Source organism: Bos javanicus, chromosome 4 (genome assembly GCF_032452875.1).
Source record: "Bos javanicus breed banteng chromosome 4, ARS-OSU_banteng_1.0, whole genome shotgun sequence".
Lineage (NCBI taxonomy): Eukaryota > Metazoa > Chordata > Mammalia > Artiodactyla > Bovidae > Bos > Bos javanicus.
The window spans coordinates 83246956-83260413 of record NC_083871.1 but is presented as its reverse complement, the minus strand read 5'-3'; the positions used below and the strand labels follow the sequence as shown (position 1 = coordinate 83260413).

The 13458-nt window shown below is 39.3% G+C and overlaps 1 gene segment (V, D, J or C); it reads right to left on the bottom strand.

The window, feature by feature from the left end:
* Positions 1-614: 614 nt before the first annotated feature.
* Positions 615-13458, bottom strand: part of LOC133246335 (T cell receptor gamma constant 1-like) — a 62259-nt gene continuing 49415 nt past the window's right edge. Inside the window, 4 exon segments of the C gene segment in view lie at positions 615-1220; positions 2639-2692; positions 5170-5499; positions 11855-11905. Coding sequence covers positions 1078-1220; positions 2639-2692; positions 5170-5499; positions 11855-11905 — 578 coding nt within the window.

Sequence of the window (13458 nt, the reverse complement as noted above, 5' to 3'; positions counted from 1 at the left end):
TGAAATCTATGGATTCTACAGTAGAGCTACCAACAGTAGATGCTAATGTTGCTTAGGGTTTACATGGACCACGCATCATGAACTTATCTACTTCACCTGCTCCAGGAGACAGGGCACTGTAACTTCATCATGCAGAGAGTTCAAATCACTGCCTGGGGTCACACAGATGCTAACACAGACCCAGGGTTCAAATGCAGGCCCTCAGGGATTAGAGTCTGCCTGCTCCTCCTCTACCTGATGCCCCTCTGGTGTTGGGGCAGTTCTCGTGGGGTTAATATGAGGATCCGGAGGCAGTGCTTATGAGACCCTAGCACAGATCTGAGCACACACTGTGAAAGTCATGCTGAGTGTCAGTCACCACGGAAATGTCCCAAACCAATAAGTTTGAATCCGCTGACTTTAAAAGAGAAAGAACCCAGGCACCTTTCTTTGACTATGGATCCTCTTGGGGCCAGTGCCCCAAAGAAAGCACCATAACCACCATCCCAGGGAAAGGCTTAGACATGTGTTGTTGATCATTATTATAACCAGGGCTGAATTTGATAGCTCAGTTGTCATGCTGTTTTTTACCTTAGTTAGATTTCATAAAATTAAAGTACACACGGACAAAAATGGACTTTTTAGTTTTTCTTTTTATTAACCTCATCTATTATGAAATAGAATACAGAATTCAAGTAGCAAAGCTGGCAGCCCCAGGGTGTGTGGCAGGGAGGGTCAGGGTCAGGATCTGGGGGGAGGCGCTGAGGGAAGAGACGGGGAGCTGCCTACTGTGTGCGCTGAGAAGGTGTGAAGACTCAGGAGCCCAGGGAGCTGATGAGGTTGTGGGGACAGTGAGGGGAGAGGCTCTCCGGACCCACCCTGGGTCCTGGCCCTGGGTAATGGCAGAATTTCTTGTTACAGAGTCAAACTGTTTGCCCAATGGTTTGAAAAACTCTTACAAAATAAAGACATAATATAAAAATAACACATGGATTGAAATAACCCAAATCCAGAATAAAAACCAGGCTAGATTCTGAGCAGAGCTTTTAGAGACCATAGATGATGAAGGAACGTTGATCCTCTTATGGGGCCCCTCTATCACGAGCTCTTCTGAATGCCGCAGACGCCTGTTCTCCTGAACACACAGGAGGTGATGATGACAAGGTAGACCGTGCTCGTAATAAGGAGGAGGAGGTATGTGTAATAGGCAGAGGTGTTCATGAGGTGCAGCTGCAGGGTATCTAGGAGAAGCCCTTTGATTAGTTGCCTGTTCTTTTGAAAGGTCAGTACACAGTGATGGGAGCAGGTCACAATTCTTTCTTTCTGACGACCTACTATAAAGTGACACGCCAGCATCACCAATCCCCACAGTCAACAAGGACCACCACTACCATCACACCACCACCAGAACTACTCAGAATCCAACTCAAAGTTCAAGCCAATCGACAACTTCTGCTACATTCACTTAGAACCTTTCTAAATATTAAAAATAAGTTTGTGTTTTTAATGAATTCATGCAGTGGGAAAAAAGAATTTTTAAGAGATTTTAGCATTTTCTTTGCCCTCACTATGTCTCTAAGTAATAAAAACAGCTAATCTTCATTAACCCCAAATACCAGGCATTTATTCTGAGAGCTTTGCAAGCAAAGCTCTAATCTTACTTCATTTCACAATAATTCATAAGATTGTTATTTTCATTTCCATTTTACAAGTCAACTGTGAATGGAGAGAATGAATTTGCCAGATGTCACACATTTAGAAAATACCAGAAACCGTATTTTATTCCCAGCAATCTGACTGTAAAGAACACATTCTTAACTGCTCTGGAGTCCTGCATCTCCACATGCGATAAATACTCCAGACAGGAAAGTCTTAGCATAAACATCAAGTGGAACTGCTGACTTGGAAGCATCTGAGCCATTATATGTTGTGCGTTAGTGAGATTCCTACAAAAGTTACAATCCATGAAGTTTTCTGGTGTTCACAGAGGGTGGATAGTGGGGTTTAGTACAGAGAACATTGCATTCACAGAAAATGCGTGCAAGATACAGCACAATACCTTCCATATAAGAAGATTTCAGTAAGTGTCATTTCACGTATTAACTACCAGCACAATCAAAATACTAGACACAAAAACATATCATGTTTCCCGGTCATTAGACACAAAAGCCACACTAAGAAATGAAATCCACTGTGTAAATACTTCAGAGTTTATCATGAACAGTTTCTAATTTAGAGTCATCTCACACTAAAACCAGCATTTATTGTGCTAAGATGACCCCTAGGAAATGATAACGTTTAGTGGGTAAGTCGTGTCCGACTCTTTTGAGACTCCATGGACTGTAGCCCACCAGCCTCCTCTGTCCATGGGGTTTCCCAGGCAAGAATACTGGAGTGGGTGGCCACTTCCTTTTCCAGGGGATCTTCCCAACCCAGGGATTGAATTTATGTCTCCTGCATTGGCAGGCAGATTCTTTACCACTGAGCCACCAAGCCCGAGAAATGATGATAGATTTACTTAAAATACCACTCAGTCTATTTCTGCAAATCCCAACAGTATAGCTTTTTTTACATTAAACCAAGTAAGTTCAAAAGTTAATTTTATATGGTGGACAAAAGTGCTATAGCTGACATAACAGCAGAACTAAACAAAACTTACTGTTTTCATCTTTCAGACATGCTTTTGTAGAATTTACAACAGGGACTTGTTTTTCTACAAGAAAGGAGAGCAAGTATTAGTTGATTGTGCATAACTATTTTTGACAGTGTGATATGTATGTGCATATAGACATCTATATGCATGCTCCGTTGCTGAGTCCTGTCCAATTCTTTGCTACCCCATGGACTTAGCCTGTCAGATTCCTTGTCCGTGGGATTCTTCTGGAAAGAATACTAGAATGGGTTGCTATTTTCTCCTCCAGGGGCTCTTCCCGACGCAGGGATTGAACCCACATCTCCCAGATCTCCTGCATTTCCTGCACTGGCAGGTGGATTCCCTACCACTGGGCCACCTGGGAAGCCATGGTTGTGGTTTAGTCACCAAGCCATGCCCAACTCTAGTGACTCCATTAACTATAACCCACCAAGCTCCTCTGTTCACTGGATTTTCCAGGCAAGAATACTGGAGTGGATTGCTATTTCCTTCTCCAGGGGATCTTGTTGACCCAGGGATCAAACTCGGGTCTCCCGCATTACAAGCAGATTCTTTATATTGGGAAGTCATATATATATTATCCCTGCCTATTATTTTAGTCTGTCTATATGTCTGTACACATATATGTATTCTCCTGATAGAATACATTCTCCTGACAGAAGAGGAGTCATTAAAAGTATAACAATGATGAGCCCCACAATTGCAGGTAATTGGTCTTTTTACTTTAAGCCAGGTAGACTTCAAAAGGGAAATTCATCAGAAAGCAATGCAAGAGATGCAGGAGATGTGGAATAAGAAGGAAAAAAAGACTGAAGCATGACATAAAGGCAAACGTGTACAAAAACTTACTTTTATTCTTCAAACCATCATTTGGAGGTTTAGTAGCAGTGACAACTGAAGAGACAACTACAAGAAATGAGAACAATTATTAGTCAAATTTTCACGCCTGTTATTTGGCAATGTGCGTTTATGTTTATATATGTGTTATTAAAACACACATATATAAGTAGATAATCTGCTGAGAAAGAAACATTCATTAAGAAATATGAGCCCTACAATCCAGGAAGAGTTGGTCTGATTCTATGTAATTCAGTACATCAGTTCAGCATCAGAATAAATTCATCCAATCCCAGAAAATAAAACAGAATCTCTTATTTGAAGGAGTCTGGCTCCAGCAAATTTCCCATCGAGGAAAAATAAAAAACCAGCCACACCTTTCTATATCACTCATATCTCCAGCATCCAATACTCTTGCAATTGTGATATGTGTGGGAATAAAGAAAACAATACTAATAAGGCTAATAGCCATTGAGTGATTATTACTGTGCCAGGCACTCACTTACATACTGCACATGCAATACGTCATTTAATCCCCCACTGACACTGGACTGAGGTGTATTTTGGAGGATTCCATGTTACAAAGGAGTAAGTAAGAATTAGATGGTAAGTAACTTGCTTAGAGTCATATCAGTGATGGCAGAGCCAGAACTCTAAGGATTGTTGAGGGAGATTAAATGAGACAAAGCTGAGAAAAGTACTTTGTAGAAATAATCCATAGAAATGCAGAAAAATTAATCTATAAACAGAAAACAGAATTCCGCACCAAAAATAGCTTCCTTTCTTAAATATTTTTAGCAATGATGATTTTATTACAGGAGCTCAGCATTTCAGTGCAATTCTTTTGAGGACTGAAAAATAGGCCAAATCACATTTATAGTCCTCTAACTAAGGGGAGGACGTCCCTGGTGGAGCAGTGGATAGGAATCTGCCTGCCAATGCAAGGGGCATGGGTACACACTCCCTTCAGGCCTGGCACGTAACATGCTAGGCTGCAATGAAAGTTAGTGAGAGGCATTTTCCAATGGCAAGAAATACATTCATTATGTAGAATGCAAGTAAGTCTGTGTGCTCTAGCCTCACCCCATCTTTAATCACAAAATTCTACTCCAAGTGATATATAAAAAAATCCAAATCTTAAAAACCTAACACCATGGACCATAATAAATGTACAGTAGCCAAGTTACTCTGATTTCTGTTGATCTGCAATCTGGCTCGTGCATAAGAACATCAATTTGATGTTAAGACTCGTTTCTGGACTACAGTTTGAGTAAAGCAAGATTGAAGTTAGATGACTTTGTTTGATGAATAGAACACTCATAAAAGACATACAATTATTCTTACTTCCTAATAAACTAAGATCTTCAACAGTGGAATCTCTTTTTGTGTGTTTATAGTGTCCTAAATTGTTAGGTACTTCCATATATGTTGTTTGATTTAAACCATATAACAACCCCAAAATACTATATTATGACCTTAATATTTTGGATGATGAACCAAGGCTGACAAAGTTTAGGTGAACTTTTCTCTTTCTTTTTTATTTCAAACACTACACTTTTTTTTTTTTTTATTCTGTAAGGAAATAGCTTTCAATTTAAGAAAGTTTTGCATTTGTTTTTCATTAATGCTTGACAGAAGAGGTGGAGTATCCCTTTGAAAAATTGTTCTAGGAGGTTATACTTATATTTCTACTCACATACCTTCATTCACTGGTGGAAAAAGAATCTCTTGATTATCTCCTCTTTTATTTTTCTCATGTTTGACGATACATATGTGTTCTTTATCCATGGAGTTTTCAGACACGGTCAGCCAGCTGAACTTCATGTATGTGTCAGCAGTCTTCACGGTATTTCCCTGCTGGGATGGCAAAACTCTGTTGCCTCTTTTTTCTCTCCAATAAACCTTAATAACATGAGGGAAAAAATTCTCCAGAAGACAAAGATATGTTCCAGTATTATCATGCTTGATTTCAGTAATCGAAGGAAGAAACATAGTGGGCTTGGGGGACATGTCTATATCAAGGTCTCTATCTGTAGGAGAAAATGAAACAGTAATTAAAAAGAGTTATTACACAAACACAAATGTTGGTGTTATTTGGAACAACCTAGCAAGTGGTAAGAGGAAGATAGCCTGGTTGTTCATCCACAGAAGGTGGTGAGGTGTGTTTTATTGTTCTTGTTTTCAATGGGAAGAGAGGTTCAAGACATCATAAAACTTAAAGTCCCAGCTAATATGTAACAGAGGCTGGATTAACCTTGACATTTGTTCTTTCTCCGCATGTTACAATGGGGTTTGACTTTTAACTGCCCCATATCAAGGCTTCCAGCCTTCATGAACACATTTATTGTTTAAAAATCTATTTTATTTTACTATAATGGAAACTGTTTTAGGGTGAATGGGAGTGCGTGGTGGGAATGGATTGAGGGAGAAGACCAGGTAACTATGAAAATGTCTCTATAGGGCATATTAAAAAACATATTTATAACTCATTTTTCTTGTCAAGTGAGAAAAAGTATGCTAAAGAGAGACAAATATCTCCAAATTCAATTTTTTGTGTGTGAGTGGACAGTAAGATAACTTTCCATTTGAGGAATTAAAAGTACAGCTGTATTTTCTGGAGAATTTTTGTTCAGTCAGCATTCTTGTCTGCAAACAACTCCCTACTGGATAAAATTCTCCCTTAACATTTGAATTGAGTGTAGGTACATATATACATTCCCCATCATCTGCCAAGACAATGTACCAAATATGATAGCTACACATTATCTCATTTAGTTTTCATACAACCCGTACTGGGTATACATTATTATCCCACTTTATGGATTAGAGACTGAGGCCAGAAAATAATTGCCCAAATTCACATAAGCATAAGTGGTACACCTGAAGTTCCAAGTCCACATGATTCCAAAGCCCAGGTTCTTTGAAAACACTCTTCCACATCAGGAAAGGAAATATGTCAACTCACAAAACTTACTTGTAATAACAAATTTAAACCTTGGGCCAAACACTTTCAAAATGACTGCACACTTTATACATGAATCCTTAGTAATAGTCCACATGTACACAAGACAAATCCTATTAGGTTCCTTGCACAGTGTTTTTCCATACTGTCTTTTACAAACAGGGATTTGTTTTAAAATTCTTCCTAAGATTTCCACATCTAATCCTCTTTCACATTCCCATTTTTTCCTAAACATTCTACAGTTCAGTTCAATTCAGTTGCTCAGTCATGTCCGACTCTTTGCGACCCTATGAACCGCAGCACGCCAGGCCTCTCTGTCCATCACCAACTCCCGGAGTTCACTCAGACTCACGTCCATCGAGTCGGTGTTGCCATCCAGCCATCTCATCTTCTGTCGTCCCATTCTCCTCCTGCCCCCAATCCCTCCCAGCATCAGAGTCTTTTCCAATGAGTCAGCTCTTCACATGAGGTGGCCAAAGTACTGGAGTTTCAGCTTTAGCATCATTCCTTCCAAAGAACCATATATTTTTCCTTGAATTGTTTCTTGCCTTCCCCAATTCCCTTGAAAAAAAAAATTGCTTTCTCCTGCTATCTACCTATGACAAAAATTTTATTCCGTTAACAAACATTTTTCTATAATAATTTCAAAATTATTCAACCCATATAGAAATCGTTAGACTAATTTAGCTTCTCTGACTTCTTCATATCCTAGGGAAACTATGGTGGCCTTCAGTTCAAGAGACCAGGCTTCTGGTCCTGCTTCATTTTCCTCATAAGTTCTGTGACTGAGCCAACTGGGTCAATTAAAGCCTTTGATACTTTATTTATTTGAAAATGAAGTTCATGTAAATCATTAGTGTTTTTGCCCCAGAAATCCCCTGGACAGAGGAGCCTGACGTGCTACAGTCCATGGGGTTGCAAAAGAGTCGGACACAACTTAGCATTTAAACAACAACAGCAAACCAGTGCTGCAGTGAGACCAAAACGAAACAAAATGTGAAAAGTAAGTTGATTAAAAATGCTATGGAAATAAGAGATAATAGTTCTCATTATTAGTGATTTGTTTGTGTTGATTGTGTGTTCCAACATGACATTTTTATATCATGGTACCAGAGCTCATCCTTACTGATCAGAATTCAGTATTTTGGTTGCAACTGAATCCCTGCCAATTAACCTTGGACACTGGTTCCCTTGATTGCAATTCCACTGTGCTCTCAATTGTCTGAAATCCTCAACTCTATCATCACAGGAAACATGCCTTTCACAAACCAAATTGATAGGCAATTATTAGTCTTGTCTTAGCCAATGTATTTCCAGGGTTAAAAAAATCAAAAGGAACATTGGCTAAAGCCTAATATATTCAGTTAGTATATGAAACTGCTTCACTTGTTTTGTTCAAAACAAATGGCAGAGGGAATACACCCCATCCTGTTCACGTCGCTGTTTGTCCCGGGGCCAACCTCCAAAGAAATAAAATGGTTTTTTTTGTTTTTTTCTTGTAAGCTGTGGAGAAGACGGGTTGGGAGGCAGGGATAGGACTTTACGTGGCCCCAGTGGAGTTGAGGAGGGGGGCAGAGGAAGGTCGCTTTGTTTCCAGTCCTGCTAACAGGCCCCCCCCCAAAAAAAAAAAAAAAACAAATGGCATTCCCCCCAGTCAAGACCACAATTGATTTTGGCTCCAAGCTTTGACTAGAAATTTTAGCCTTGAATTGACTTCTATCCAGCTCATGAACAGAGTTCAACTTGTGAGTCCTTGCAGTGGGCCTTTAAGACAGGATGACTAGAGAAATGGCAGGATACCTGGTCCTCAAATTCCCCTAGAGTCATATTGCATCATGAAAACCTTCCCTGCCTGACTCTCTCTGCAGGGTCATCTCTGAATGACATTAAACTTTATGATGTTCGTAACATTGATGCCCTGGAAGCAAGAACTGGATTTATTTAAAAACCATTTCTTCCATTTTATATAATAGGTGTTGAACCCAATGTCCACCTATTACTTCATTTTCCTCCCAAAGACTCCTGCATTGAGATCTCTTTCTAATATTATTTTAACATAGCTTATTGGAAAATTTGGTATGCTTCTTTATCACTTTATTAAAAATATTATTCCACTACATTTTTTCAACTTTTAAAATTTTCAGTCACTTGTTTATAGATATAGAACATCCACATATCTCTCCTATCTCTGAGAATGAAATCTTACACTGTGTTTCCTGCCAGGTCTTCACAGGCCTTTTTCCTTCTACTTCCATGAGTGTCTTTGATTTTCTATTCCTATTTTTGCCCTGCCTGAACCTGTGTGTGTGTGTGTTTAAGTATTCATTTATTTGGCTGCATCAGGTCTCTAGTTGTGGCACACAGGATCTTCTTTGCAGCATGCAGGATCTAGTTCCCCAATCAGGGAATGAACCCAGGCTCCCGCACTGGGAATTCAGAGACCCAGTCACTGATCCAGCAGGAAAGTCCCTGTATGTGTGTTTTTATCTTCAGTTCAGTTCAGTTGCTCAGTCATGTCCGACTTTTTGCGACCCCATGAATCGCAGCAGGCCAGGCCTCCCTGTCCATCACCAACTCCCAGAGTTCTTCTCAAATAAAGTTTGGAAGCAAGCAACTTACATAAAATAACAAATAGCATGTTTCTTTTTCTGCCTTGGATTTTGATAATTTAGTAAATTCTAAGGCAATGGCACCCGACTCCAGTACTCTTGCCTGGAAAATCCCATGGATGGAGGAGCCTGGTAGGCTGCAGTCCATGGGGTCACGAAGAGTTGGACACGACTGAGTGACTTCACTTTCATTTTTCACCTTCATGCATTGGAGAAGGAAATGGCAACCCACTCCAGTGTTCTTGCCTGGAGAATCCCAGGAACGGGAGAGCCTGGTGGGCTGCCGTCTATGGGGTCGCACAGAGTCGGACATGACTGAAGCGACTTAGCAGCAGCAGCAGCAACTCCAACAAAGCATGAGGAATCAGATAACGTGTTTGCAAATCCTAGTTCTGTGAGATAGATGCAAGACATAGAGAACTGTGTCTGTTTTGAATTTCTGTCCAACTTTTTTCAATATTTACATAAATATATGGAGAAGTTGACCCTGCTACGGTGACACAGAGGTGACTTTCAGCAAACCACATAAGGTAAGAATGTGCCGAGAACTGAAGAACTCTCCCTGCTCTCTCTGGGCTGCTTGGATTACCTCTGTTTCCATCCCACATCCATTGGGAGTAGAGTTGCATCTTTTTTCACTATTTTGCCTGAATCTTTTTAAATCTCCTTTCAAAAAGTGTTTTCAGTGTAAAGTCAGTTCCTGGTCAAGAGTGTCACTTAGAGTAAATATGTCTTTCATTACCAAAGAGGAACAGAAGCATTGTTTTCACAAATGACAGTAAAGCAAATTATAAGCTACTAAATAGTCAATCAAAGTAGTCATTTAAAAGGTGAGGCTGAGTGCTTAGTCATTCAGTTGTGTCTGACTCTTTGAGACCCTTTGGACTACAGCCTGCCAGGCTCCTCTGACCATGGGATTTTTCAGGTGAGGATACTGGAAAAGGTCAGGCTACGGAACTGTAAATACTCAGGATATACAAACATGACTTAAATGTTTCTAACATCAATAACAGTCCAGATCATGTACTTTGGAATAGACAAATCCCTATTGAATCCTAAACTTTGCAATATATCTTGTTAGGTGACTGTAGGCTAGTAACTGAGCTTCTTAAAACCTCAGTGTCCTTATATATGAACTAGGAATAAGATGATTCCTGCTGAGGAATGAGATACAGCACTGAAACTTCTTATGCTGTCTGATTCTCAGTAAATAGCAGCTGATACTAAAATTCTCTTTAGTGAGATGACTTAAGGTAAGGACATTTCATTAAATTCTTCCACCAGATAAAATACATGAGTTTTATAAGCTATAAATATTACATCAATTGAGAAAGAAACAAGCCCATCAATCCAAGATCTGCTGTCTGTCTAGCAGCCACGGATCATAGAACATGGGTCCTAATCATGGCAGAATCTATAAAGCTCATCTGGTAGAATAGAAACTGTTTGACTGTTGGGACTCGCTCTATCTTTGTCTAGCTTACTCTTTTATCTCCAGCATCCAACACAGAAACTGTCCTCAATAAATAAATGCTGAGAGAATGGGCAGATGAGGATATTCAACCATGTAAACTGTTTTCATGGACTTTGGAGCTGACATGGCTCATAAGAGAGGGAGTAAAAGTCTCTTGGTCATGTCTGACTCTTTGCAACCTCATGGACTGTAGCCCACCAGGTTCCTCTGTCCATGAAATTCTCCAAACAAGAATGCTAGAGTGGGTAGCCATTCCCTTCTCCAGGGTATCTTCTTCACCCAGGGATGAAACCTGGGTTTTCAGCATCACGGGCAGATTCTTTACCACCTGAGCCACCAGGGAAGACAGGGCTCATTGAGCTCACAAATTCCATGAAACTGATCCATATCCAGGCAATGTACCAAGAGATGTGACTACATACATTTCAACTTATCTCAGCCTCCCTCTAAGAAGCTACAGTAATAAGAAATGGGATTTATCTATGTTCTATAGTCATTTACTATAAGAATTTTTATGTACCGATTTTAGGGATGGGATGAAAACCGATAATGTAGTTTTATAAAATATTGGAAGACAAGGACACTGTGTTTTATCTCAAACTGTAGAGAAGAAATAATTAAGAAAAGTGATTCTCACTTAATAGGTTGTCTAGAAGAAAAGGAAATTTAATCAATAGCTTATACCAATGTAATGACATATGTTAATGGTGTAAGAATATTGACACATAAACGAAACAGTAAAAAAGACATGATCCTCAAATATTTTACTATCTGCTGCTAAGACGCTTCAATTGTGTCTGACTCTGTGCAACCCCATAGACGGCAACCCACCAGGCTCCCCCGTCCCTGGGATTCTCCAGGCAAGAACACTGGAGTGGGTTGCCATTTCCTTCTCCATTTTTACTATCTCCATTTTACTATCTAGTCTGAGTCTATTTTAATGGTTTATGTTTGTGTGTGTGTATTTTAAAAGAAAAATTCCATTCTGTTTTTGAGGAGAGAATAAATCATTTACAAAATAGTTGAGTTTCCATATACAGCAACCAGTAGCTGCAGAATTATTGTTCATATGCTAAGACCAAGCATGCGGCAGTTAGACAAAGTGAATACTTTAGATCCTTGGGTCAAGAAGATACCCTGGGGAAGGAAATGGCAACCCACTTCAGAATTTTTGCCTGTGGAATCCCATCGACAGAGGAGCCTGGCAGGCTATAGTCCACAGGGTCGCAAAGAGGCGGACATGACTGAAGTGACTTAACACACAGCACAGATTGTTTTCTCTACAAAAACACTTGTCACTTTCCCATAACTAAGGCAAAAAAGAGAAAAACATTACTTACCAGGAGGAGCTACTATGAGCTCAGTTGCTTTTCCAAATATCTTCTTCCAGCCTGCACTATCACACTGGTTGAAGCTCCTACAATAATCTTAGCCTTCTCCTAACTTCATATCATGACTGGAAGTTAAACATTTTGTACTGGAAATTTGATCTTATGGATTCTTTTGAAAGTCCTTAAACATAGGTTTTATGGTATCTGATGTTTTATTAGTTTTCCTCAGACAAATGGACCCAAATATCTGCTTTCCATGGAGGAGAAATTATTGAAGGCACTGATGAAAGATGAAAGGAAGAAAAACAGGAAAAGAAGAGTTCACCACCAACGGGTTAACCACCTGCCTTCCTAAATTTCCAGTAATAGTATTCAAAGAATTAAGCCTTTTTTTTTTTTAATTTCCAGGTGTTCAACTCTGTTGAAACTGCTCAGAGTTTGCATCAAAGAAAGACCCTTCCGTTCTCACAAACACCAGAACCTCTCCCTTAGGGATTTGGGGCTATATTATTGAAAGGAGGTAACTCTTCAGTCACTGAAAATGTAAATACTCCATCACAAGTGTACTTGGAAAATGTGAGCAAAGTTCTCCATTCACTGGGTAACATTCTTTACCATGGCAACACAAGATGAGAAAATAAGTTCTGTGATGAGTTTTTCTTTTCACCCTTAGGATTTAAGAAGAAATCTGTAGAATTTTTTCTCCTTTGAAATAATAGATTCCTTATTGAAACTAAAACTTAAAACAATATCCATTTATCTGATAAGTTATAAGAAGACTCTTGGAGACTGTTTCGTAATCTGGAGATACTCATCTTGGATCAGGGTGAAAAAAGGTTGTCAGAGGCATCTGGGTGCTCCTCTGGCACGCATGAGCTGTCCATCCCCCAAGACCCACACAAGACAGATCAAGTATCCCTCTGTCCATGCCAGATCCACCTGGTTGGTCCTGGCCTAAGTCCTATCACCAAGCAGTGCCTTTGCCCTGAGAATGAAAATAGGTCACAGTGACAACTGTCCATTCATAGCAGCTGAGTCCTTAAGACACAGGAGAAGACGAGAGATCTGGATGAATATTTTGTTTAGAAAGCTCTTTTTAATTGAAAATTAAGTTAATAGTATTCATACTTTGGGTTGTCAAATACCATTTGGACCTATTGAGATCTCAGTGGTATCTGAGGTACCACTCAGTACCTCTCTGGTAGCTTGTACTCTGTTTTTCCTTATTCTAGACCATGAATCAAATTATCAGGAGCTTTAGGAGTTGCCTATTTTTCCAAACCCATGAAAGCTTTACCAATAAAATGCAAAAGAGTAAGTAAAGAGTTATAAAATCATTTGTCAAATTTATAAGTAAATTCTAGAGCTATAAGAAGAAAGAGTGTAAGGTTTTATAAAGGCCATAAAATTAAACCTGAATAAATAAAGAGACATATCATATTTGTATAAGGAAAACTAAATATCATAAAGATACTGATCTTTCCTAAATTCACATTTATGAAGTTACTATAATTCTTATGAGAATTAAGAAAATATTTCATTTTTTGTTCTATGATATAAGGGTTCAGGGTTAGCAAGTTAAATAACATTAAATATGATTAAGAATAATATTG